Source organism: Amyelois transitella, chromosome 5 (genome assembly GCF_032362555.1).
Source record: "Amyelois transitella isolate CPQ chromosome 5, ilAmyTran1.1, whole genome shotgun sequence".
Taxonomy (NCBI): Eukaryota; Metazoa; Arthropoda; class Insecta; order Lepidoptera; family Pyralidae; genus Amyelois; species Amyelois transitella.
In genome coordinates this window covers 12,301,009-12,328,866 of record NC_083508.1, presented here as the reverse complement: position 1 = coordinate 12,328,866, position 27,858 = coordinate 12,301,009, and the positions used below count along the sequence as shown (strand labels likewise).

The 27,858-nt window shown below is 36.4% G+C and overlaps 1 protein-coding gene across 3 annotated transcripts in view; it reads left to right on the top strand.

Moving 5' to 3' along the window:
• The window catches only part of LOC106142273 (disintegrin and metalloproteinase domain-containing protein 22), a 421,117-nt gene that overhangs the window by 104,008 nt on the left and 289,251 nt on the right, over window positions 1-27,858 (top strand). For all 3 annotated transcript variants that reach the window (XM_060954904.1, XM_060954903.1, XM_060954905.1), the window contains one exon: window positions 6,094-6,228. In XM_060954904.1, coding sequence (XP_060810887.1) covers window positions 6,094-6,228 — 135 coding nt within the window. The remainder of the gene's footprint in view (window positions 1-6,093; window positions 6,229-27,858) is intronic.

Here is a 27,858-nt window from a genome sequence, read left to right as displayed (position 1 = left end):
CAATTGTAAAAATATAAATTTTTAAATAGATTTAGCGCTTAATGGCGCGAAAACCTTTGAATTCTCATCCAATGGCACTCTATTTATCTTAATAAGCCGATTTAAAATTCCTTTTCATTGCGAAATTACTTTGGAGCCACCAAATATGCCATTCTGCGATGAGTGGGTGTCAGAACATACATACATACATATGTTGGTTTTGCCTACCTTGCAAGGGATATAGACGTGATTATATTATAATCACGTCTATATCCCTTGCAAGGTAGGCAAAACCAACATTCTTGAGAAGACTGATGGACCACGTTCAGCTGTTTGGCTTAATGATAGAATGGAGATTCAAATTGTGACAGGTTGCTAGCCCATCGCCTAAAAAAGTAATCTCACGTTTGCAAGCATATTCTTTAGTCGCCTCTTACGACATCCATGGGAAAGAGATGGAGTGGTCCTATTCTTTTTTGTATTGGTGCCGGGAACCACATGGCCACTATATATTATATAGTATTAGTATAGATGATTATACTAATTGCAATCCGCTTACGCCGACTGAGTGGCCGCACAGCGTTCCTCAGAAAGCTTATTAAAGACTTCTCTCCTACAAAGATTGCTTTAATTCCACAAATGACAAGCTTTGTACGTCTGTGCGTACTTGGCGGGTAAATTACCGGGATTAAACTACTGGTTCCAACTTTGAGAATCACTGTTTAAACGGTTTAATTTAAATGTGATATAGCTATGAATTTGTAGTAGTAGTTAGATTATAGAGATATTGTTAGATTGTTGGGTTTTTTATGAAATAGTAACGTGCTATAAAGATGAATTATAAATAGGAGTATGAGTTGAAAATGACTTAGATTGAATTAGAAATATAAAAAAATAAATATATACGGGACAGATTACACAGATTGAGTTAGCCTGGAAGTAAGTTCGAGACTTGTGTTAAGAGTAACTAACTCAACGATATTATATTTTATAGTACCTAAATACTTATATAAATAAACATCCAAGACCCAGGCCAATCAAAGATAGTTCCGTTTCTCTTTGAATCTTAACCCGTTTTTAATCGTGTAGCCGTTAAAAAGTTGTTATCAACCTTGGCATTATTTTTAAAATTATATCTGGCAAATAAACTAACTGAAACCGATTCTCCATATTCACCAGTAATTTTATGTTAAAATGGCTTCATCTTATAGTTAATACCAACAAAATAACTTCAGGCGTTGCAGTAATATTGTGTCTGGGAGCGTTCACGAAATGGCGATAAAACAAAATGGCGTCGTAGAGACAAAATGGCGCCACGGTTAGCGTGATATCAGTGGAATAATTATGTATTTTGCCATTCGAGTTTGTGAATTCTTAATTTTTATCACATTTGACACTGCTTTTTTAATTAGCATTATTATTTTATTCATTTAATTGTTACTTTTACAAAATGGTCAACATCAATATTCTTTATTCCAAATTAGTTTCTAGTATCTTCATTATTTATCTATTTGTTCTACTAGTAGACTAACAATTGCCGTTTCGAACTCAAATTTCTAATAATAATATTAAATTTACCGATGTCATACATATTTTTTTATCTGGCATAAGATGTTTTGACCCGAAAATAAATAACCTACAGGATGGTATTATTATTTTCTGTTCGTAATACAAAGTATCATTCCTCTCAGTGTATCAGCATCCTTATCCACACATATCTCATACAATTCGTCATCGTCCTGTAAATTTGTGTAATTCAATGTAAAACTTGGCTGTCTTGATGTCTGAGTCCTCCGACGGGAACTTGCGACAAACACGGTTACAAGTTTGCGACAAACTTTACGAGATTTACGAAATACGAGTGTGTACGAATCCAATTTGGCTAATGTGACGCCTGATATGCTATCTGTAGGGCGAGATAGGCTAAATAATTTGGCAGCACGCTAAAGAGGCTGAAACTGTTCTTAGATGTTGATGTTCTTTTTGGCATACGAAAGTACGACGAGATAATTTTTCTTTAGCATTAATTGCGCAATTTTCATCATTTCCATCATCATCAGAATTCCATCGACGAAATATCAATCTTCATCACATCAACTATTGATCATCTGAATTTGATATCTTATGTATTTATAATATGTCTGTTTATGTATCTTATATGTAATTATGTATTTTGTTTGTCATACATTGAGTTATGAATGTGGATGAAGCGAAGGAAGTATGCAGAGATCGTGGCAAATGGAAAGAGGTAGTCTCTGCCTACCCCTCCGGGAAAGAGGCGTGATTTTATGTATGTATGCTTGTAATGTATGTATTTTGTTGCATGCGCACTTTATCGGACCACCAACTCAAAGTTTTTCTGTTTGGTCAGCTGGTAGACTGGTAGAGAATGCCAAATTGCATTACGCCCTTTGAACAATAAAGTTTTAAATAAATAAATAAATATTCGGAGATGATTCCTGTCGGCTGAACGGCCGAGGGTAAAAAATTATGTTATCAATCCGTTTGCAGGCCAGTCGTAATAACTTTAGTAGTTGATTGCAGACCTAAAGGTGCCTCTATAGAGTAAAATTTACGTTATCTAGACGATTTAACGAAATAACTGATTTTATCAAAAACGAATTCCGTCTAACTTTCCATCACTGAAGCAAGCACATCGTATAATTTACTGAGCCCGTAATCATGATGTTCGAAAGGAGAAAAGAAGCCATGAGTCTCAACAAGTCTCACTAAACCTCATACATACATACATATGTTCACGTCTATATCCCTTGCGGGGTAGACAGAGCCAACAATCTTGAAAGGACTGAATGGCCACGTTCAGCTATTTGGCTTAACGATAGAATTGACATTCAAATAGTGACAGCTTGCCAGCCCATCGCGTAAAATAAAATCTCAAGTTTGTAATTCTATCCCTTAGTCGCCTTTTACGACATCCATGGGAAAGAGATGGAGTGGTTCTATTCTTTTTTGTATTGGTGCCGGGAATCACACGACACTGCCGGGCACCACACGGCACTCACTAAACCTCATCTAATCCAAAATTCAATTACCAATGCGCTCAAGTCGTCCGCATTATCAGTTTACAACTTTCGGGACGTAATCGTGGCACTTTCAAATTTTATCGCAATGTGGGATATATTCAGAAGTTTTTGCTCCAGTCCCTAGTTCTAGCCACACTAACCTCAACTCAAGTTACGATAACCGAATATAAATTAGGATTAAGGATAGTAATCTTGATGTTTTTAACGTTTCAATGAAAACGGATGGCCGCTAGGGGGTATCTTTTCTGCCGAGAAATTTATGGAGATAAACTTAAAAATAAAACAAATGTTGTTCAATTTGACCAATTTTCTCTCTCATACGTAAGGGGTAGACAGATCCAATTGTCTTGCAAAGATGATGCCATAGTCCGCTGAATGGAAAATAGAATTGCGATGCAGATAGGAGCGGACTGATGTTATGCCATGTTAAAATCTTTCACGATGTAATTACGTTAACAAAATCTTATTATTTTGATTCTTTTAATATTCCGCAATGCTAATTAAGTAAATCATACATACATATAGTCACGTCTATTTCCCTTGTGGGGTAGACTGAGCCAACAGTCTTGAAAAGACTGATCGGCCACGTTCAGCTATTTGGCTTAATGATAGAATTGAGATCCAAATAGAGACAGGTTGCTAGCCCATCGCCTAAAAAATAATCCCAAGTTTGTTAGCCTATCCCTTAGTCGCCTTTTACAACATTCATGGGAAAGAGACGGAGTGATCCTATTCCATTTTGTATTGGTGCCGGGAACCACACGGCACGGCATTAAGTAAAAATAAACTGTAAAATTGCGCAAACACCGCCACGTAACCAGTAATACAAACACAAGTCGATGTCTGTTGGTTTTGCGGGTAACTCCGCAACTTCGCAGCCTAATGAAATTGCAAATGCATCTCCTACTGTTTAATTAGAGTGGGGATTTCAGGATTTTTTAAATCACATTAATGCTAGTGGACGAATGAGAGTACTTCAATATGGACTTTATTTCAAACTAGCTGTGCCCGCAAATTCGTCCGCGTGGAATTATTGAAGCCCTCAAGGATGATGATAATTTCCCTCGTTTCTTTCACATTTTCCATTATTTCTTTGTTTCTTATAGTTGCAGCGTGATGTTATATAGCCTAAAGCCTTCTTAATCTCAAAAAATCTCAAAAATAATTTTTCAATTAGAACCAGTAGTTCCTGAGATTAACGCGTTCAAACAAACAAACTCTTCTTACTCTTATAAGTACAGAATTTCCAAAATGTCGTATTATGATTTACTGGTACATCACGAAAATATTTTTTCCCATTAATTTAAATTGGATCCAATGATCAGAATTGGAGGGCGGACAAAAATAGGTTGCGAGTGGATAATCTTCGTAAATCTTGACAACAATACAGGGAAAATCACGAGTGTAGGTCGGGGCCATTTTGTAAATCTTTTGTTCATTTTATCTAAAGGTGATTTCCGCGAACCGTCCCTTCGCGTTTGTGGTACAAGAGTGAGATGGTAGCGATTTTGGTTACGAATATAACGTTAATACTGGAATTATTATATACTAGCTGTGCCCGCGACTTCGTCCGCGTGGAATAGTTATTTTGAACATCATTGAAGCCTTCAAAGATGAATAATTTCCCCGTTTTTATTCAAATTTTCCATTATTTCTTTGCTCCTAAAAGTTGCAGCGTGATGTTATTTAGCCTTCCTCGATAAATGGTCTATTCAAAGCGAAACGATTTTTTTTTTCAATTCGAACTAGTAGTTTCAAAGATAAGCGCATTCAAATAAACAAAAAAAACTCTTCAGCTTTATACTATTAGTATTGGTTTATAATTTTTTTTTAACACGGGCACTGACGGGTGACCAGCGTAATGCTGAACATTGGTAACATTTCAGACACACCATTAGCGTTTTATGAACCTTGATAAATAGTGAAGACAGAACGTTGCGTTTTTCGTGTAATTTTCTACCAAAAAAAAAAACAAATTTTCAGTCCATAAATCCGCCAATGCTCCTCCCTTGCGTCAAAAATAAAAAAATCGTGACACTGTCCACTTGGGCCCTATATCGCGACGATTCAATTACAAACAACGCGCGCGCACGCCGAATTCCCTTCCGATCATATTGAACTTTCCCGTTCGCCATTCATTCTTACACAATAGGTATGTCTTTGTGCGTATGACATTATATGGAACACGCTGACCCGAAATAACGATACATGTGCCGAGTGTTGCCGCAATATATTCGAGTTCAATTATTTTTTTATATAGTATAAAAAAAATAATTGAACTCGACATTCAACTGTTAGAAGTTGTTTTGTGAATGTATCAAATACGTACGTACATATGTAGGTAGGAACAAGTCATTGATTGATTTTTTTACCTATAGTTTATTTTTGTACCGTGTGATTCCCGGCACCTTACGAAAAAGAACTACTCTATCTCTTTGTCGTAAAATGCGACTGGGGGTAAGCTTTTAAACTTGGTCCTCTAATTTGAAGTGATGGGCTAGCAATCTGTCATAATTTGAATTTTAATTAAGCCACACAGCTGAACGTGGCCTTTCAATCTTTTTAAGACTGTTGGCTCTGTCTACCCCGCAAGGGATATAGACATGATGATATATATAGGTATGAATGCCTCTTAATGTTGTCATATACTTTAAAATCATCGGTTAGCAACCAGACTAATTAATAAATAAATAAATAAATATAAATAAATATATATGGGACAAATTACACTGATTGAGTTAGCCTCGAAGTAAGTTCGAAACTTGTGTTACGAGATACTAACTCAACGATACTATATTTTATAATAAATACTTATATAGATAAACATCCAAGACCCAGGACAATCAGAAAAAGTTCTTTTCTCATCATGCCTTGACCGGGATTCGAACCCGGGACCTCCGGTGTCACAGACAAGCGTACTACCGCTGAGCCACAGAGGCCGTCAATAATAAAAAATAAAAGTTACATGGTCGCGGTAGGATTTGAACCTGTGCCTCCCAATACAACAAGATCTTTCATTCGGGCATCTCAACGTATACGTGTGATTACTAATTAATCCTATTTGGTCCAGGTGAGGGCGAGCGCGGGGCCGAGCGGCGACGCGGCGCGGGCGCAGCGGTGTCGCGCGGCATGCGGCGCCGCCCGCTGCTGCCGCTGCTGCTGCTAGCGTTGCTGCGCTTGCAACATTCTCTCGCCGCGTCCGGAGGTATAGTGTTCATATTTTCTCAGTTTCATCAGACAAAGTTTCGCCTTACTCAGTTTGAACGGTAGGTTGTTGTTTTTCGCCGCGTGCGCAGGCATTTTATCTATGTAATTATTGGGGGACAAATTGTGCAAATGTTTCTATTCCTTATTGGTGGTAGAAATTCACGAAAATAATTTTTTTGTTACATACAGACATACTTACATAAAATCACGCCTCTTTCCCGGAGGGGTAGTCAGAGACTACCTCTTTCCACTTGCCACGATCTCTGCATACTTCCTTCGCTTCATCCACATTCATAACTCTATTCACGCAAGCTCGGCGATTTCAGGATAATAATATCTTCCTTCATCCATACTTTTGTTCCTTGTTCGAAATTAACCATGTAGTCGAAAATACAGCCTGAACTCTGAAACTGTCGAAGGTGTCTGGTCTTTTCTGCTAGCGACTAGCGTAGCAATGTTGCGGAACATACAATGGTCAACATTGTTAAAAAAAGCTAACGTTCTTTTTCTAAACAATTATTTAAATGTATCATTTAAAAAAGGAACATCCATGACTTGACAAAACTGAACAACGAATCGCCAACGCGCCTTACCATGACGTGAACATTGTATTGGTCAAGACATTTTCTCCACAAAAATTCAAATTCATCATTTAAAAAAAGAATATCCATGACTTGACACCGCTGAACAACGAAATGAAACTGAAGCTGAAACAAAAGAAAGGTACAAGCCAATAATTTGCCATCGCGCCTTACCGTGACGCGAACATTTCATTGGTCAAGACATATTCTCAACAATAATTCGTATTCTCTAAATTAAAAAAGGAACATCCATGACTTGAAAAAAAAACTGAACAACGAATCGCCACCGGGCCTTACCGTGACGCGAAGATTTCATTGGTCAAGACATATTCTCAAAAATGATTCAAATTCTCTAAATTAAAAAAAGGAACATCCATGACTTAACAGAGCTGAACAACGAAATGGCTGAAACAAAAAAAAAAAAGAAAAAAAAAACCGAACCAATCGCCACCGCGCCTTCCCGTGACGCGAACATTAAGCTAATTTGTAGCATGACTCGGCTCACCAGTGATGTATTGCCAATGTCGTTATAGCTAGCATGTTGGATAGTAGCGAGATCACAACGATATGGCGGTTGCATTGTGTAGTTTACAGAATATTCATGCACACTTATGTATGTGGGCGAACTGCCTTTACATGTTGATATTACCTTGATGTAATTAAAATTACAATAATGTATTTACTAATCATTTATATTTTAACATACATACATATAGTCACGGCTATATCCCTTGCGGGGTAGATAGAGCTAAAAGTCTTGAAAGGACTTAAAGGTCGCGCTCAGCATCATCATCCATGGGAAATCTATTGGTGCTAAGAAACGCACGACACCATATATATTGTACAATAGTATCTAAGCGTAACTACAGCATTGAACTAACTAGCTATTACAAATGCCAATACATTTACATTGCAAATCTGACGATAAACCTACCGCAGACAATAAAACCGTAGTTAATTGAAAATCTTCGAGACATTAAATACGCAATAAAAAAGGACGCTAGGTGCCACGGTAGCGTTAGATCTTAATCGTAAAATGAATGGCCTGTAAGTTCAAAGTGAATGAATAAATGAACGAATGATTTATTATATAACTAGCTGTGCCCGTGACTTCGTCCGCGTGGATTAGTTATTTTGGGCACCATTGAAGCCCTCAAAGATGAATAATTTTCCTCGTTTTTTTCACATTTTCTATTATTTCTTTGCTCCTTATAGTTGCAGCGTGATGTTATATTATCTAAAGCCTTCCTCGATAAATGGTCAATTCAACGTAAAAAGCATTTTTCATTACAATAAATTATTATTTTAATCAGACAATTTCACGATATATTAATTTCAGTCAGTGATTATTATAATTTACAACAGTCAATAAGTATTATAATTTTCTTATGTCAATTAACTCGTTAAAGAGTAAGAGTAGTAAGAGTGAGTTGTTAATCTAGTGATGTCTATACAATCACGTTGTTAATGGGGTTGACAGAGCCTTTACACGAAGCAACTCCCGTCTGACCTCCGCAACCTTTGCAGGGGAACCTAACCCGCATTGGATTGATCATGGTTACACATCCAGTTGCATGAATGTGCAAGTTTTCAGTCTATGTTTTCCCTCACCGTAAGAGCATCGGTTTGTATTGTAACTAATGTAATGTTTTATTTATAAATAGTACAACGCGACGCGAAAGTTTAAAATCTTAGTTTAGATTACCAGTTTTTATATATCATTATTTTACCTAGTTCGCTTTGACATGTGGTTGCCGGCACCAATACAAAAAAGAATAGGTTCACTCCATCTCTTTCCCATGGATGTCGTTAAAGGCGATTAAGAGATAGGCTCACGAACTTGGGATTCTTTTATTAGGCGATGGGCTAGCAACCTGTCACTATTTGGATCTCAATTCTATCATTAAGCCAAATAGCTGAACGTGGCCGAATCAGTCTTTTCAAGACTGTTGGCTCTGTCTACCCCGCAAGGGATATAGACGTGACCATATGTATGTATGCTCGCTTTGACCCGACCTGACAAGCTGCAAAGTAACAGCTGATTTTGAGCTGTCAGTGCTCCAGCTTACGCCGAGCCGAGCTATCAACAAAACAGCTTAACCAAAGCTCAGCTATTTGTCCACGCCAACACGACTATAAGTTGACACTATTTGTTCGAAACTGATTCAGTGATACCTATTGAATTATAATAACCATAAGATATCTTAGTCGGAAATTATATTGACAAAATTTGACTATTATATTTCTAAACTTAACTAATAATATATCTACGTACCTACATACATACATAATGGTCACGTCTATATCAACCTTGCGGGGTAGACAGGGCTAGCAGCCTTGAAAAGACTAAAACCGTTCAGATATTTGGCTGAATAAAATAATTGAGATTCAAACGGGGCATACATTATTTATTACTTATTCATTTATACCTGACAGAAATCATAATAACTCATTAAACTTAGCAACTTATTGTTAACAAACAAACCTCTTTAAATAAAGAGATCTCTAGCAAAATTATACAAAAGGGTTGCCATTTAATAATAACAACAATACAACCGAAATTTCGATTAAGCATTAGCAAATAAATTTACCCTAACAATAGAATGGCATCGAAACTATCTACGGTGATGCCAGGTAGAAAAGATGTGTTTTCCTTGTAACCACCATTTTAATAACTCCTTTATCGTCTCTATGTATGCTATGATTTGATTGGATGCTTTTGACTTAACGTACTCAAAAATCATTAATTGCTTTTATTTTTTTTATTTACCGCTGTAAGTAATGGTATACTTCGATCCATGACATAATTTTATTATATTTCTATTATATTTTTTTTTATTTAAGTTGTGACACAGTATTTTGTATATCCCATAATATTAAGTACCAGTTAAATTAATCAGTTAAATCAGATGAAGTATAAAAATAAAAAAAATGGATACAATAAAACCAAAAACCTGAGACAAAGTGAGAACAAACCTTAATGACTTACAATTCCCCGGCGACCATATTTTATATTTCCCGAAATCTCATTACGCTACAAACGTGCTAAATTGATATTTACCTCGCCTTGTATCAATAAACATAATTTAATACCGAAATTTCGCCTTGGAACAAGAAAAAAGGCCTTTAATGAAGCTTTGTGCCCACACTTCTTTTTGTGATAAAGGCAGCAGGCAGAGGAAGAGTACATGGGGAAAACATTTTTTTAAATTGTGTATTAAGTACTCTATTAAAATATGTGAGGATTAAAAAAAACTTTATGTTTTTTTTTTTAGATTTGGAATAAATTGAAAATTATAATGGTCGGTCTCACAGCTGTCTAATACCTAAGTGTGTGGTTTGGTTTTCAAGCAAAATAATGTTTCATCTTTAATTACCTATTTTTTTTTTAAGAAAAGGCGACAAAGGATCTGTAGCTTTGATAGGATAACAAATTTGATTACATTTATATATTTGTAAAGAAAGTTGTAACTCTTGAAGCGGATTTTTTGCTAAAATTCTATAAGAAATAGGTAAGTAATTTACAAAATAATTTACTAAAATTTAGTTGTACATGAACGCAGTCGAAGCACGGTGTTAAATAAAAATATAATTTTCCCCAAAAGTAAGCAACTTTAATGTTACTGGCAACACTTATGACACAGCAGCCTCGTCAGTATTCATTAAGATCCCTGCCAGAGGGAAGCGAACGACATATAATGAATATAAAACTATATATGCTATATCTTACATGATGCCTTTTTTATATGTGATACAAAGCCTTGTTTGGAGTTGGTTGGCGTTCTGCCAGATCTTTTGTTAAAAAATGCTCTCTACAAGAGGACAAAGAAAACTTACTTTCAGGGCCAATGCTGACGTAGTCAAAAACACGATTGTTAGATTTTTCTCGGAGCTGTATTATATTTACATAGCTATTCATAATATTCCGCTGTAAGTGATAAGTGGAAAGTTATAGAAGCCTTGAGAAAAAAAAACAGCTAACTAAATGATTTGAGCCGCGTGGTTCAAGGTTTGAGACTTTCCATCTCTTTACCGTAGATATCGTCGAAGGCGACTAAAGTAATACGCACTCTTATAGTGCAGAAACAGCATTTTCAAGGGGGGTTGACGTGTGGATCCAGTGTTTAAAAATTAAGCCAAGCCAAGCCAAACATGGACAGAATGCCTCAGAGATTTAAACGATACTCAATTCCATCATCAAAATTTTTAAAATATTATTTTTGTTGTTTTTAATTTATGTGTATTCAAATTTAATTTCATTATTCAAATTTTTTATATGATTTAATATGGTTAACTTAATATGATATACCTGTGTTTCAAATTGTAAAGTGTGATAATTGTAATAGGTGTAAACCGTTTTTGTCACAATAAATAAATAAATAAATAAAATAAATAAATAAATAAATCATTACTATGTAGCTAAATAATGTGACTCTATCGGCCCCGTTAGAAAGAAAAATTAATTCATGTTTAGAATGAATACCTAAAACTAAGCTTCAACACGACTATGAAACATATATGGTCATATACCCCATAATGTATGAATGTTGTAATACCTTGATCTCTTATTGCATGAAGAGAGTTATGAATGTGGATGAAGCGAAGAAAGTATGCAGAGATCGTGGCAAGTGGAAAGACGTAGTCTCTGCCTACCCCTCCGGGAAAGAGGCGTGATTTGATGTATGTATGTTATAATACCTTAATTTTAGAAAACCAAAAAATTCTATAATATTTTAATTTACTGACAAAGATTTGCTAGTACAAACTTCCTCTTAATCCCGGCAAGTCATAAAGATACTTACCTTCCGCTGTTCAAGCCACCTAATTAAAAGATAATGAATATTTCAAGATAAAAGTATGCAAATGAGATGACCCAGCACTCGATCGGAGAGAATAAGATGATTTCTTGTCAGATAGTCTTTATAGTAGCTCATTTTTATGCTATGCGAATAAATAGGTATAAAAAGTATTTCTTTTTAAAACGCAATCTAGAGTTATGTATTAACTAGAGGCCGCAACTTCGTCCGCATGGAAACCCTTTCAATCCCGTGGGAATTCCAGAATAAAAAGTGTTATACTATATGTTGTTTTCAGCTACCTACATACCAAATTTCATGGTAATCGGTTCAGTAGTAAAAAAAAACGGGGAAAATTATCATCATCCTTGAGGGCTTTAATGATGCCCACAAGGCAGCAAGTAACAGCTATTGTGTAGTTATTTTCGATAGGCTTGTAGGCGTTCCCGCCTATTCTTCAATCATACAATTCACAAACGGCAAAGGAAAACAAAAGTTATTCCCGATATGAGTCGAAACAGACGCGTAATTTTGTTTTTTTTTGTTTGTTTGTTTGTTTGATCTCAACAAAGCGTTTACATCGCTTTAATTTTGTGCTTGTCAAATTCAGAAATCGGGGAATGTCATGTTAATTTGTATCTCAGAGAAATTTCAATATTGAAATTAATGGTGCTCTTTGGTTTTGTATTTGATTTTAATCAATAAATCATACATACTTATTATCACGTCTATATCCCGTGCGGGGTAGACAGAGCCAACAGTGTTAAAAAGACTGATAGGCCACGTTCAGCTGTTTGGCTTAATGATATTATAGTTTGGCTTATGGCTAACGTTAACATCGCATCATAACGATACAATAATTTTTACATCGCTCTTCTTTAAAATATCAGTTGCCAACGTATTGCGGTTCCTTAGTTACGAATTTGTTTTTTTTTTTCGGCACATTAGAAAAGCACCACACCATGTCTTTACCATGGATGTCTTACAAGGCGACTAAGGGACTTATAAACTACTTATGGCTCTGTCTACCCCGCAAGGGATATAGACGTGACCATACGTATGTATGTAAAAAAGAATAAAAACAATTGTATAAATCGTTGCAAACGCTCGCTTCTACTATAGAATTCATTGCCTTTTACGTTAGAAGCAAGTCGATATCATCCACCGATACCATCCGTCATTTCGTGTTAAGCCGTGATAAATGTGGGTGCACCCGGCTTTGGCGCACCTGCAGACAATAAAGTAATGGACTGGCTACATTGCGCGCTACATCCCATCACTTGATTAATGAATTGGGTCTGGGAGAGAGATCGATAGCGAATTTAGAGGTATATCCTTTTGTACTGAAGTCAGGTTTACTTATTTATTTATTTTTAACTTCATTGCACAAAATACAAATGTATAGTACAATTTGCGGATTTAATGCTAGAAGAATTATCTACCAGTCAAACTTTGGGTCTGACAGAGAACTATATGTGGGGTCAAACTAAATAAATACCTATATATTTTTACCTATACAAAATATAAAATAAAATCATTATAATATACATATATAAAAAATACAATAAATAAACAATAATAAATAAATAGGTGCCGCGATTACCGAAATGAGTGAAAAGGCGTATAGGTAATAAATACCCTCGCGACTCAAGAAAAATTGGAAAGAGATGGAGTGGTCCTATTCTTTTTTGTACTGGTGCCGGGAACCACACGGCACTATTCCTAGTTCTTCTTCTTGTTCTCAATTTCAAGGAACTTCAATGCAACAGTCGATTTGTCTAAACTAAACGCTCCAAAACATAAAAGTTTAGAACGGAGTAGGTACAATCCAAAAGAAAAATGTTTTAAAAGACTTGAAAACATTCACTTGTAAAGTTGAGAATCGTCGAAGTTTCGAGCGAAAATGTTTCGTGCTACGTTTTATGTGTATTGTCTTAACGATTGTATTGATTTCGTGTGAATAAAAGGTTTGGAAAGATAACAATTTGATGGATAAGTTTCTCGCCTATCTATTGATAATGGTTCATTTGCAATTGATAATGGTTTACAAAAGGTGTAGCACTAAACATATTATCTCCTGATCAGCCATTAATTATAGCATGCAAATACATATTATAACATAACATAACAACAGACAGTAAGATAAAAATAGTAGATAGAGCCACCAGTCATCAAAAGACTGAAAGGCCACGTTCAGCTATTTAGTTTAATGATAGAATTGAGATTCAAATAGTGACAGGTAGCTAGCCCATCGCCTAAAAGAGGATTCCCAAGTTTATAAGATTATCCCTTAGTTAAAATAATTGATGTATTAAATATTACTTTACCATTTAACAGTAATTTAGTACATGCATACATATGATCACTTTATACCCCTTGCGGGGTAGACAGAGCCAACAGTATGAAAAGACTGATAGGCCACGTTAAGCTATTTGGCTTTAAGATAGAATTGAGATTCAAATAGTGACAGGTAGCTAGCCCATCGCCTGAAAGAGGATTCCCAAGTATATAAGATTTTCCCTTAGTCGCCTTTTACGACATCCATGGGCAAGAGATGCAGTGGGCCTATTATTTTTTCTATTGGTGCCGGGAACCACACGAAACTACGGCACATTGTGAAAAATGTTTACAATTTAAAAATGTGGGATTCATATTTTTGTAAGAGACACTATTTTATGATACCAGAATAAAGTACTAGTGATCTGGCCCGGCTTAGCATTTATACATAATATGAACCATTCTTTTAAATCACACTACCTATTTAAAAAAACTGCATCGAAATCCGTTGTGTAGTTTTAAAGATCTAAGCATACATACATACAGACATATGGACATGGGTAGCGACTTTATGCTTTATATTCCACCTTCCCACGGGTGTAGGCAGAAGTCACGGATGGCTACTATCCGCCAAAATTTACAGTTTTTATTAAATAAAGAAATGACTAAGACATAGGTACTGTTAGATACTTCAGTTTCTAATATCGGAATATTTCCACGGTTCCCTGAGGATCCACATTTATCATCCCGTCAGACCGACGCAATGGCACACAATAATGAAGAAATAAAAATAAAGCGAAATTTCGCGACAAAAATAAGAGACAAAATATTGTAGGTACAACGAATATTGTTTATAGTGTGTCAAGATTTATTGTAATTTTACTATATATATAAACTGTCTTATTATTGAGAAGTATTACATACATATCTGTATACAAAATATATATAAACAAGAACGGAAGGATGAGATACATATAATCGCGTCTATATCCCTTGCGGGGTAGGCAGAGCCAATAGTCTTGAAACGACTGATAGGCCACGTTCAGCTGTCTGGCTATAAATGACGAACTTAAGATTCAAATAGTGACAGGTTGCTAGACCGTCGCCTTAAAGACAATTCTCAAGCCTATCCCGTAATCGCCTTTAACGAGATCAACGGGGCAGAAAAGGAGTGGTCCTATTCTTCTTTTTATTTGTGCCGGGAACCACACTGCACAAATCACATTTTAAAACACCTTAACTATGAACAAAATACAAAAGAGTCATGGTTGAAACAAAAACCAGAGACATCCATAACTAACAGAAACGTAGCAGTTGAAAACGCGAATAAAATGAATCAAAAGAATCTCACAAACACACATAAATACTGTTCAAAAATTACAACCGTTTCGCAATTGGAGGAAAGTTACAATGTTTTCGACGGTACCGCTGCTGCTGCGATGCAAAAATCCGAATACTTTATATATTTCAAAGCTTTACACACGGTTTTTATCTACTTAAACATGACTGGAATTCCATTTTTGGGTCGCACTCCGCGCTTGGCAACTAGCCATGCTTCTTGGCAGTTTGGGGTGTGGCCCAAGTGACAGCCGATAGGCGTTATTGGATTATAATGGGGTGAGTTAACGTCGTCAGCCATGAATTATGCATGAGATTTTGTGAGAAGTTCGTGTTGCAACGAATTGTGTATAATGGATGGGTGAGATATTGTGTTATTTTTGTCGCTGATATTGTTCTAAGTTACAGCTTTTGGATTAAGTCGCTGATACATTTCTTGGAGTAGAGATGATTCTTTTTTTTTTGATTCTTTAAGTAAAAGTATTTTTATGGTATTAAGTTTGGTGCAAAAATATGGTCATAATAATTTGCTTTCTTAAAATTCTTTAGATTTTTTTTTACTAACACGAATTACGAATTTGATTCTATTTATACCATTATAATTATTATAACATACATACATACATATGGTCACGTCTATATCCCTTGCGGGGCAGACAGAGCTAACAGTCTTGAAAAGACTGAATGGCCACGTTCAGCTATTTGGCTGATATATATGTAATAATAAATATAAATTTGAATTAATAACGTTTTTTTAACATTAAACACAATCATAATCCAGGATTCATGGTCACCATGTATCTACTAATCCAGGATCCATGGTCAAAGGTATACTCCGGTCGCTTCTCCAGAGTGGTGAGGATGCAACCGGGACTAAAGCCAAGACGATGATGAAGGTATTTTTGAAAAATCTCAAGTTTATTTCGAGAATACCAAATGTTTTGAAAACTTTTGATTTGCACCAAACAAGGATATATGGCTGACGCGACCCGAGGTGGTACAGCACGAGTGACCTGAACTCTAAATATCTTTGCTCATTTGCTATATAATATTTAGACTTAACTTTTAGTATTACATTCAATGCCGTGTGGTTCCAGATACAATAGAAAAAATAATAGGAAACACTCCATCTCTTTTCCACGGATGTCGTAAATGGCGACTAAAGGAAAGGCTTACAAACTTGGGATTATTTTTTTGGACGATGGGATACCAACCTGTCATTATTTGAATCTCAATTCTATCATTAAGCCGGACGAGGCCTATATCAGTATTTTCAACACTGTTGGCTCTGACTACCCCGCAAGGGATATAGACGTGATTAAACGTATGTATGTATGTTTGTGACGAAAACTCAATAACAATAGGACCTTCACAACATGGCGCCCAACGATTGGATAGAATTATAGTTACATATTTTACGCAAAAAAAAGAGAAAGAGGCGTGATTTTATGTATGTATGTATTTTAAGTACATAAACATAACATGATTCGTTGCGTTAATGTACAGAATGTACACAAACAAACACGTAAAACATGTTAAAAGCTACACGAAGCCAGCCCCTCAATTCCCCATTATGTAAGAGGCACATATAAATTTCTAACATATATACATACATATAAAGTGCTGTTACAAAACAAACTCACTTCCAAACGGCTTTATACGCATTCGTACTAAGCTAATTTTGTTGCCAGTTCCCTACGTTTTCATGTAAGTATTTCAATGTTAAACTCACCTCCAACAATTCCTTGGCAATTTACATAATTTTTCCTACCAAATTCGCAGTTATATAGCGTTTAGCTGGCAACGTGTAAGCGTTATGTCCGGACCATATTAAACCACCGAATTACGAAGGTATCTAAGTATGATTGTTATACTATGCTTTGCTAGACCGTCAGTGAGTCAAAGAGGTACATACATACATATAGTCAAGTTTATACCTCTTGCGGGGTAGACAGAGTCAAAAGTCTCGCAAAGACAGTAAGGTAACGTTCACGCCACAGGAATCAGGTGGTGCTAAATTCGTCTCTTTTTGTACACACATACATACACATAGTCACGTCTATATTTCCTTGCGGGGTAGACAGAGTCAACAGTCTTGAAAATACTGAGAGGCCACGTTCAGTTTTTTCGCTCTTTTCAAAACTGTAAAATCTGTCTTCACCCCAAGGGACATAGACGTGATTTTATGTACGTATGTATGTATGTGAATGCTTTCTATATTGTTATATCCCATCCCGATCCAATTGACCACCGATGTTCGTCATGTGAACTAACCCTTATTACTTACGGCAGTGTGTACACAGGGTAAGGGCGTACGTGTAAAATGTGTTAGGCATTAAAGCCGGGAAGAGAAGGTCATCCCGGTAACCGAAAAGGTTCGATTCTAACGAGTTTCGAATTAACCACAATGTTTGTTTTGGGTTTTTGAACGTCGACAGAAATACGTTGAGAACAGGATAACTAGGTCATACGCATGCAAATAACACGTTTTTGACCCTTGCGAGATAGATAAAACACGGCCTCTGTGGCGCAGCGGTAGTGCGCTTGTCTGTGTCACCGGAGGTCCCGGGTTCGAATCCCAGCCAGGGCATGATGAGAAACGAACTTTCTCTGATTGGCCTGGGTCTTGGATGTTTATCTATATACGTATTTATTATAAAATATAGTATCGTTGAGTTAGTATCTCGTAACACAAGTTTCGAACTTACTTCGAGGCTAACTCAATCTGTGTAATTTGTCCCGTATATATTTATAAACTCAATTAGTCTATGAAACAGGGCGTAATTAATGTGAAATTGTTATTTTTTTGTAATTTCTTATCAACAAAATGTTAATGGTGGAAAGCCCTTATCACTAAGGGGTGTGAAAAATAGATGTTGGCCAATTCTCAGACCTACTCAATATGCTTACAAAAACAGTCAAGCCGTTTCGGAGGAGTACGGGAACGAACATTGTGACACGAGAATTTTATATATAAGAAGATATTTCAAGAAAACTGCTTTGGTATAAAACTCATAAAGAGGTAAACAAATAAACAAGCTTTCTTATTTATAAGTTGTGATTACCAATTATAACTGAGTGAATTTCAGATAGTCAGATAGTCATAAGTATAATTATAGATACGACTATCCGACTATCTAAAATTCACGGGCCTTTTGTAATTGCAATTCGATTCACTGTCATATAATGGTCTAGTAAACTCTATCAGCGGACCATGAAAGTAGTTGGCTGGTAAATTGAAAAGTTGCTAACTCAGTAACCTTGTTAGAACATCACCCTTAGTGTGATGGCTCGTAGCGAGAAATTATCCGATTATTTACTCGATTTGTCTTGGGTGCTACATACATACATATGGTCACGTCTATATCCTTTGCGGGATAGACAGAGCCAACAGTCTCGAACAGACTGAATTCCACATTCAGCTATTAGGCTTAATGATAGAATTGAGATTCAAACAGTGACACGTTGCTAGCCCGTCCCGCCTTAAAAAGAATCCCAAGTTTATAAGCCTATCCCTTAGTCGCCTTTTACTACATCCATGGAAAAGAGATGGAGTGGTCCTATTCTTTTTTGTATTAGTGCCGGGAACCACACGGCATATGTTACTAGATTTTTTAGAAATCGGCTTTGACGTAGTTAAACCTGTTTATATAAATCTTTAATCTGTAGACGGCCTCTGTGGCGCAGCGGTAGTACGCTTGTCTGTGACACCGGAGGTCCCGGGATCGAATCCCGGCCAGGGCATGATGAGGAACGCACTTTCTCCGATTGGTCTGGGTCTTGGATGTTTATCTGTATAAGTATTTATTATAAAATATAGTATCGTTGGGTAAGTCTATAAGGAGCAAAGAAATAATGGAATATGGGAAAATTATTCATCCTTAAGGGCTTCAATGATGCCCAAAATAACAATTCCACGCGGACGAAGTCGCGGGCACAGCTATTATTGGATATTTTTCTTCAACCTACACCATCACTATACACGCTCACATGAAACGTGCGAACATAACACTTATTTTTTTAAGTGGTAGCGTAAAAACGAGCGAAGGCTACAAGTTTATTTATCCCGCGATTAAAAGCCCCAATATTTCACTTCGCGCGGGTAATGTGAGACACAAAATGCTCCACTAAAGAGGTTCTACTTCTCTATAAATGGCCGCCGTTACAAAAATAAATTGTGATGTGGGTGTAACATAAGTAAAAAAAAATCAAGCCTTTTCCCCCGTAGAGATAGGCAAAAACTAAATCTTTTCACTTGCCACCGTCCCTGCATATTTATTTCGCTTAAAACACATTCATTAAACTCTATATATGCAAACTCGTCAACATACATACATGTAGCGACGTTTATATCCCTTGCGGGGTAGACAGAGTCAACCGTCTCGCAAATACTTCAAGGCCACGTTCAGCTGTTTGGCTTAATGATAGAATTGAGATTCAAATAGTGACAGGTTGCTAGCCCATCGCCTAAAAGAGGAATCCCAAAAAACAAACGACACCGCAGTAACGTTAATACCCCTCTTCGTTACGATGTCCGAGTGGGTTTTTGTTATATTTTTTGTTGATGAAGTTCCTCATAATATCTTCAGGTGTGTTATATATGTATGAACTTGGCGACAGTTGGTAATAATTCTCTTTTCCTTTTTGTTAGATATATTTCATAAGGTTGTCATTAATTTTTTATAACGCTTTCGAGTTGTGTCGGGTGAATAGTTATTTTGACTGTTTGGAGGTTCTATTCGAGGGAATAAAATGTTGGCACTTACATACCGCACGTCTATATCCCTTGCGGGGTAGACAGAGCCAAAAGTCTTGAAAAGATAAACGGTCAGCTGTTTGGCTTAATGATAGAATTGAGATTCCAATAGTGTCAGATTGCTAGCTTAAGGAGAATCCCAAGGTTATAAGCCTATATCCCTTAGTCGCCTTCTGCGACATCCAGAGGAAAAAGATGGAGTGTTCCAATTCTTTTTTCTATTGGTGCCGGGAACCACACGGCACAAAAAATAAATATGTTCTAATTTCGCAGAAATTTGATTCATCAAAATCTGCATAACAACGTTCAACATCTCCACCCCGGCTTTGCATGCAAACATATTAGAGGCCACTCGAAATGTGTTTATAACTTCATAAAACCCACGCTTATATTTATTCAGACAACGGAGAGATGTGTGTTCAAATATTAGTAGACGTTCAGATATGAAAATTATGTTTTATCTGAAGACGCAGAACTGATCCCCTTTTATTTATTCATGTACGCGAGTAGCGAGGGATACGTCGTTTCGCAAATGGGATGCTCTCTGTATTATATAGGTACTTGTGTGATGGAAATTTGTAAAGGTTTTATTCGTAAATATTTTCGCTATAGTGACCCGTACCGTGTGGTACCTACCCGGCACCAATAGAGTAAAGAATAGGACCACTCCATTTGGATTCCCATGGATGTCGTAAAAGGCGACTGGGGGGTAGGCTTATAAACCTGGGATTCACCTTTTAGGCGATGGGCTAGCAACCTGTCACTATTTTTGAATCTCAATTCTATCTTAAAGCCAAATAGCTGAACGTGGCCTATCAGTCTTTTCAAGGCTGTTAGCTCTGTCTACCCCGTAAGGGATATAGAAGTGACTATATGTATGTATGTGTGTACAAAAAGTGACGAATTTAGCACCACGTAATTCCTGTGGCGTGAACGTGGCATTTCAGTATTTTCAAGACTGTTGACGCTGTCTATATAGACGTGATTTTATGAATAAATGTAAATCTTTTTGGTCCAAAGTATACATTAAATATAGGAATATTTTTATAACTCCATATTTACCATGTAAAAGAAATTCTAAACAACAAAGAAATTATACATGTTTCGTATCAAATATCCTATTAGAAAGTCATCATTATATATCACTGCATCGAGTATCGAATACAAAAGAAATAAAATCCCACTTCAGGCCAAATTAAATAAAGTAGATACTCCAACGCTTTTATCTTTACGAGAGACAACAGAATTCTTAAGACAGAATTTATTTCCTAAGGTATAGTTATAGAGTTACGAAAAAAACGTAATAGCCAAACATTAACTCGACATACATACATTATATAAACATGTAATATGTTTGTCAAAAGGAGTTATAAAAATGTAAGAGGGTTTAATGTATACTTTGAACCAAAATTATTTACATACATACATATAATCACGTCTTTAGCACTTGCGGGGTAGACAGAGTAAACAGTCTTAATAAAATGTTCAGCTGTTTGGCTTAATGATAGAATTAAGATTCATGTAGACGGATTGCTAGTCCATCGCCTAAATGAAGAATGCCAAGTTTAAAGGCCCTTAGTCGCTTTTGACGTCATCCATGGAAATGAGATGGAGTGATCCTATTCTTCTTAATGGTGCCGGGAACCACACGGCACACACACCTTGGCATTGTAAATTTTTAACGCGCGCGTATTATTGAACGTATCGGTTTCGGATCGAAAAAAAAACAAAATATCCGTCGCGTTTCCTGCAAAATATTTAACGATTGACCCAGTAAGGGCTCGGTAAACAAAACAGCTATTTTTTTCGTCGTAAGTACTTCATCCCTACTCTATTTGCATTCCTTGATGAAGGGCCCTCAGAACTTGGGCCCTTGTAAAGATATTCTTGTTCGCAACGATTGTTTTCTTTGGAGACGGAATTAAAGCCTTTAAATTGAAATTTAATTTCAGAATTAATTGAAGTTTTGCTTAAATAGCAACGGAGTGAATATTCCATTAAGTTACATTGTTCTTGGTCGAGTTAATAGGAAGTGCCGTGTGGTTCCCTGAACCAATAGAAAAAAGAATAGCACCACTCCATCCCTTTTCCATGAATGTCGTAAAGGCGACTTAGGGATAGGCTTATAAACCTGTCACTATTTGAATCTCAATTCTATCATTAAGTCAAACAGCCGAACGTGGCGTATCGGTCTTTTCGCGACTGTTGACTCTGTCTACCCCGCAAGGGATATAGACATGATTATTTGTATGTATGTATTTTATTTATATAATTTATGTACATCAAGGAAAAAAAACATAAGAATAAAACATAAAATAAAAAAAAAATACAGAACAAGGCTTCTACTTATTTCTAGAGAAATTTCTTCCAGCAAGCCCATGACAAGGCAAGTGGAAAGTCTCTGCCTACCCCTCCGGGAAAGAGGCGTGATTTTATGTATGTATGTATGTAAGCCCAGGACTAGGAAGTTCACTGAGATTCACAAATCTGTGTAGAGTTCACTAAACACTCGGGTCGATCAGCGCAACACAGATTTCGGAAGCAATTCTGTTTCGTAATAATCCCTGGAAGCCTCCTATTCTTACGGCCGGGCTCTTAATTAAAACATAAACGACTTTTCGATGGGAAAATGTTTTCCGCTTGGGGATCGGGTATGTACGTGAGTTGCATTTTTTTCCCCCATTTTTTTCCCACCCGCCATTTTTAAAGGATAGACAGACATTTTATTGGATTTCTGTAATTGCTCACCCTCGTTTGGTACGAAATTCTTAGTAATGTAGTCATGAATAACATAGCGTTTGTCTTCGACGTGAGATATATGTAATTTAATGAAGGGCTATTCTATTCTAAGTTTAATTAATATTGTAAAGTTGACGTTGTTGAAGAAAATGCTGCAGTGCAGTTTGTTACCGCTTCTTCTGCACTGACGCCTTGGAAGCGGCAGTAAACTTAGTTTTTAAGTAATTTATTTGACGTCAACCAATGTTGATAAACCATACGTTTTGACAATTATTAAGCGATATATAGTATCCTATAATAATGAATAAAAATTTTAAATTTGAATTTGAATTTTGTTTCTCATAGTTGACGGTTTGACAGCCTCTATGACACTGGAGGTCCTGGATTCAAATCCTGAAGAGGGCATGATGAGAAACGAATGATGTAATAATAAATTTTTGTTTATTATTATTGAGCACTTTAACATTACATAATTGCTTGTTATATCTTTGAGTTTCACAACATTGGTTGACGTCAAATAAATTACTTTAAACTGATTTTACTGCCGCTTCCAAAGCGTCAGTGCAGATGAAGCGGTAACAAACTGCACTGCAGCATTTTCTTCAATAACGTCAACTTTACAATTATCCTTTAACTGTCTTATTATATGTTTTGATGATGATATTACAGTGGTAAATTTTAGGTTCCATTAACCTATTATTCGCTGTGACATTTCAAGTGATCATTCCATCGTTCCTGGTCAAAGGGTCAGGTCAAGAATACCCGAAACCGCCGAGCTTGCATGAAGAGAGTTATGAATGTGGATGAAGCGAAGGAAGTATGCAGAGATCGTGTCAAGTGGTTAGATGTAGTCTCTGCCTACACCTCCGGGAAAAGGCGTGATTTTATGTATGTATGTATGTATGTACTTCATCGTTCACCAGTTGCAAAGATAGTTCTTATCGCGTGTTATAGAAGTCTGCAGGTGAGCGGAAAAAACGGGAGTTCTCTTGAAATTCCCGGGGAATTCTCGCCGGGACCAGATTTATTTCAAGCTCAGTAATTCGAGTTACTCTGATTCAATCTGTTCTGTTTTATCGGAGTGCAGTCTGTTTAGTTGAGAAATCTTGGATTTATACTGGATTTAGTAGTGCTTTCTGGACAAAAAATGGGGTTTTTCAACAAATTGTCTTTTATAGTACCTACCTACATATTTTTGGGTAAGATGTAACGTTAAAGTTATGGTTTAAAAGGATACATAAACTTTCGCGTTGTGTTATTCTAATTATAAACAACATAAATACATATAATCACGTCTATATCCCTTGCGGGGTAGACAGAGCCAACAGTCTTGAAAAGACTGATAGGCCACGTTCAGCTGTTTGGCTTTAGGATAGAATTGAGATTCAAAGAGTGACAGGTTGCTAGCCCATCGCCTTAAAGAAGAATCCCAAGTTTATAAGCCTATTCCTTAGTCGCCTTTTACGACATCCATGGGAACGAAATGGAGTGATCCTATTCTTTTTTTATTGGTGCCGGGAACCACACGGCACGTATATAATAATAATAATTATAAACAATAAAGATATTAAACGCGTACGCAACGTAACATTATTTTATATTTTTCTTATTATTAAAATACCTGTATAATTAATGAATAAGGAATCATTTAGGCCTCATAAAAAACATGATTATTTGTAAAAAGTTGACGATTCCGATATACATATATAGTTGGACATACATTTTTGATTGATTTAATATTAAGCTTGATGGGGATGTTATCTCTCAATAAATTTTGATCAAACATATTGTTGACGATATGGCATTAATTATTGATAAAGATATTTTAACGAACTCCATTGCGAATTAATCATTAGAGTTTTATTGATTTATCATTAGTTTTTAATTCAAATTTTAACACAATCTTTTCACTTTGTATCATATGTTGATGTAACTCATTACATGTCACGGATAGCTAGGTACCGACTAGACTTTGACATTGGAAACAGACGCAACAGCTCATAATGTGTGTCTGAAAGAAACAAAAGCACAAATTCAGAATACTTTCATTTCGTTTTCAGCTCCGTATTTCAACAAATAAACGAGGCAGGCATTATGTGTGATGTATTCAGCTGTATTAGTCTTGCAGACTCGCATTTCACCGCTCATCCTGCGCTGAAAACCTCCATCCTGCCCAGGATTTGCACTAAGATCTACCTCTGAATTCGTTTCACGTACGTGGCCAGAGAGAAGGGTTGAATTTAGGGTTTATTTAAGTAAAAATTCTTATTTTAGTTTTGTATTGTGGCTTTTAATAGTTAATGTTGAGTTGGATTAGGCATTTTGGAATAGGACCGCTAAATTGTCTTTTCGTGTTGTAAGAGGTGACTAAAGGAATGAGCACTTTCACACAATGCAACCACGATGACAAGTTTATGGAAAGAAAGAATATAAATAATTTTCATAGAAAGGCAAATGTTTGAGTAAAACTTGAAAATCTATTTTTCGACTCAGTACTATTTCCAAATCTGGATTATTTCATTACAAAGCAATCCACTTGGATGTCGCCTGTGAATCTTATGACTATCGGCACTGTCTACCCTGCAAGTGATCAAGACGTGAAATGCGTGTGTTGACGGCCTATTATCTAAAACATGTAACATTTTCTAAGATGAATTATGCCGTATGGTTCCCGGCACCAATAAAAAAAAAGAATAGGACCGCTTCATCTCGTTCCCATGGATGTTGTAAAAGGCGACTAAGGGATAGGCTTATAAACTTGGGATTCTTCTTTTAGGCGACGGGCTAGCAACCTGTCACTATTTGAATCTCAATTCTATCATTAAACCAAATAGCTCAGCCTATCAGTCTTTTCAAGACTGTTGGCTCTGTCTACCCCGCAAGGGATGTAGACGTGATTATACGTGTGTATTTTCTAAGACAATAAAGCCCCTTGTGGCATCACCAATTATTCCACCGGGTTTGTAATTTTTTCAAACAATAACCACGCTTGCCGGCCTCTTGTAGCAAGATAAACCGGCTTTTGAGATAGCACATAAAATGTAGCGGGCGGCGTAAAAAAGTAGGAGCCACTTACATTGGCTGTAGTACCCTTAATGAAAAGGGGTTATCTTCGACGGAGAAAGCTCTCGAACTCCGCATTGGCTGAAGGATCGCCTTTTGTGCGATGGAACACGGTATTAATTTTGAATATTTCATTAGCTTCATTCTTAAGTCTTCTGCGTCTTTGTAGACTATGGTTTTAAGATTGTTCATTATCAAACCGTACTGATTAGACCTCTTCACTACTCGTATCCTCTATACTTGATGGGGTAAGTCAGATTTTTACATGGAGCGACTCACCGTCTGAACTTCGCAACATGATTTGTGGCGAAGATCAGATGGGATTGCTTCATACATACACACATATGGTCACGTCTATATCCCTTGCGGGGTAGACAGAGCCAACAGTTTTGAAAAGACTGAATGGCCACGTTCAGCTATTTGGCTTAATGATAGAATTGAGATTTAAATAGTGACAGGTTGCTAGCCCATCGCCTAAAAAAAGAATCCCAAGTTTGTAAGCCTATCCCTTAGTCGCCTTTGCGACATCCATGGGAGAGATATGGAGTGGTCCTATTTTTATTTGAACTGGTGCCGGGAACCACACGGCACTATATATAAATAAATATATAGGAGACAAATGACACAGATTTGTGTTACGAGATACTAACTCAACGATACTATATTTTATAATAAATACTTATATAGATAAACATCCAAGACCCGGGCCAATCAGAGAAAAATCATTTCTCATCATGCCCTGGCCGGGATTCGAACCCGGGACCTCCGGTGTCACAGACAAGCGTACTACCGCTGCGCCACAGAGGCCGTCTATTAGAAAAGTTTGTTTGTTTGTAATATCTTTATTGCATAGAAATTTAATAGTAGTGAATTGACTGATAAATGATTTTCATATGATGTTACTCAAAAGTGTAATTAAGTAACAAGATATATCTATTAAGAGTGAACTAAGTCTGATGTTGATTTGGGTGATTCCACTTAATGACAGCGAGTAGTGTAAACGCTAGAGAATAGCCGCCATTACAAAAGAACAGTGTCCGCCATCTTGGTAATGGTGCTTAGCGAAATATTGTAGTTTGTTTATTTCGGTTCTCTCTTTATTTATATACTAGCTGTGCCCGCGACTTCGTCCGCGTGGAATAGTTATTTTGGGCATCATTGAAGCCCTCAATGATGAATAATTTTCCCCGTTTTTTTTACATATTCCATGTCCTGTCACTATTTGAATCTCAATTCTATCATTAAGCCAAACAGCTGAACGTGGCCATTTCAGTCTTTTCAAGACTGTTGCCTCCGTCTACCCCGCAAGGGATATAGACGTGACCATATGTATGTAGGTATGTATGTAAGTAAATGCGTTTTTGTGTTTTGCCAAGCGAGAAGACTCAAAATCGAAGACAGTCGGTTTAATTTGCACAAACGGCTTTCTAATCATATTAAATGGAGCGTTCCTGATCCAATTTTATAGAGTAACGACTTTGACAGCTCATACTGAAAGGATTAATCCGAGTTATTTGTGTGCTTCGAATTCTATCTGTGTTGCTTCGGATAGAGTTATTATCTTATTCATTTGAATGCCTATGTATATAATTATAAATTTCATAATTATACTACAGTAAAGAATTGGCATGAATATTTGGATAAGGTAAAATGTACATAGATACATACATACATATGGCCACGTCTATAACCCTTGCGGGGTAGACAGACCCAACAGTCTTAGAAAGACTGAATGGTAAAATGTACATGTACAGAGTAAAATAAAGTATTTTTCATGGATTTAGACACAAATGTGTATTAAACATTTTGTTACTGTTTTAAATTTTATTTTAGGAAATTGCAATATTAAAAGATGTTATATTATATGTGTAAGTACTCTGTATAGACTTCGATATTTAGTTGAATCCTTTACAGGGTAGACAGAGTCAACAGTCTTGAAAAGACTGAAACACCACGTTCAACTGTAAGCTTTTCCGTTTTCATGTTCTTTTCAAAAGTCTTAGAATCTAGAAAATTTCGTGTGAAATATAGTTTTCTTAGAAATGTTATTTTACTGTAGTAAATAAATGCAATTTATA